At 46.4% G+C, this 1349-nt stretch overlaps 1 protein-coding gene across 1 annotated transcript in view; it reads left to right on the top strand.

The window, feature by feature from the left end:
- The first annotated feature begins 259 nt into the window (after nt 1–259).
- Nucleotides 260–1349, top strand: part of VPS13D (vacuolar protein sorting 13 homolog D) — a 280525-nt gene continuing 279435 nt past the window's right edge. Inside the window, exon 1 of the mRNA XM_045298953.1 lies at nt 260–432. Within this exon, the coding sequence (XP_045154888.1) occupies nt 336–432 (97 nt within the window). The 5' untranslated portion in view covers nt 260–335. The remainder of the gene's footprint in view (nt 433–1349) is intronic.

Raw genomic sequence — 1349 nt, 5'->3', positions numbered from 1 at the left:
AGCCAAGGAGCCCAGATCCCCAAACAGGCACAACTTTAAATAGTAGGTTTTGGGGATTGAGTTTGCGTGTGACTCCAGCAAAATGTAGTGCATGCTTTGGCTCTCCATTTAGTGATGAGGACAGCTTACCTACTTCTCATCCCACTTTTTAAAATCTGTACTTTGCATTCTTCCCCCTTGGGGGACGGGAGGGGATGTTGCTGGAAATCATCCAGTTTTCCTGTTGTTTCACACCCACCCACTCCTGCTTTTCCTATAGAGTCTTCTGTGACCATGAGAGAAAGAAAGAAAGACTGATCCATGATTTGTAACCACCCTTCCCTGAGGATATAGTCATGTTGGAAGGTCTTGTAGCCTGGGTCCTCAATACCTATCTGGGGAAATACGTCAACAACCTCAACACCGACCAGCTCTCAGTTGCGCTGCTGAAAGGTGAGCACGTGTTTCTCTTTGGGAAGTTGCACAGGGTTGCAGGTGGCGCGTCTTTCATAGTGTTAAGAGTAACAACACCCGATGTGGAGATGACTTCCGGTTAAATACATGTTCCCCTCTGTGACGGGGGTGATTATTAGGGTAAAAGTGTGTAGTGGTATGACTATAGATTTTAGGAAAAGACTGCATCTTGGGTGACTGCTGTAATTAGTGACTCTTCAAGCTTTCTGGTGCTTTCTGGAAGCAGCCACGGTGTGCTGTCCATGACCTTGCTTTTGGCTTCACCGCCCGCCCTGCCTCTTATTAGTTGTGTGGACAGTGATATAGACTCCGGTCTTTAGTTTTCTTTATAAAAAGAGGGTTGTTACACTTGCGAGGGGTGAAGGATGTCACTATTTTTTAGAATCAACTGGAACCCAATGGGCTTTATAAGGCTCAACTGCTGCAACATTTCAAGCTCTTAGCTTTCTGCCATGGAATCACTGCCATTTCTGTGAGCTCTTCAACCGAAGGTCTGAGATGTCGCCCTGGTGGGGAAAACTTTCCCTGGAAAGCTTTAGGCCTGTATTTGGCAATTGCAGCCAGATGATTTGTTTGGTGAAGTGCATTTTTCCCTTTTCCTTGTTTTAATTTAAATTCTCTTTGCCTAACTCAAGTGGAACTGTTAGATCTCTCTGTAGCTAGATATATCTCGGTCCTTGGCTCCACGAGAGAAAGAATTCGAGAGAAAGAATTCACGCTGAAGCCTGGTTCGTGATCCAAGTGAGTTTTATGAGAATTAGAAGAAGTTTCAGGTTTACATGGCACCCATAGGACTCCTCCCGGTCTGCAGCCTGGCTGGAAGCGTCTTGGTGGTACGCAAGAGTGTCCCAAAGTTCCCAGAGTTCTGCCACTAAAGTGTGTGTCCCCCCCCCCCC

This window comes from Echinops telfairi, unplaced genomic scaffold, assembly GCF_000313985.2.
Source record: "Echinops telfairi isolate 266 unplaced genomic scaffold, ASM31398v2 ScPeMD7_7457;HRSCAF=8495, whole genome shotgun sequence".
Classification (NCBI taxonomy): domain Eukaryota; kingdom Metazoa; phylum Chordata; class Mammalia; order Afrosoricida; family Tenrecidae; genus Echinops; species Echinops telfairi.
The sequence above is the reverse complement of the archived record's forward strand: the minus strand, read 5'-3'. Positions and strand labels throughout refer to the sequence as shown.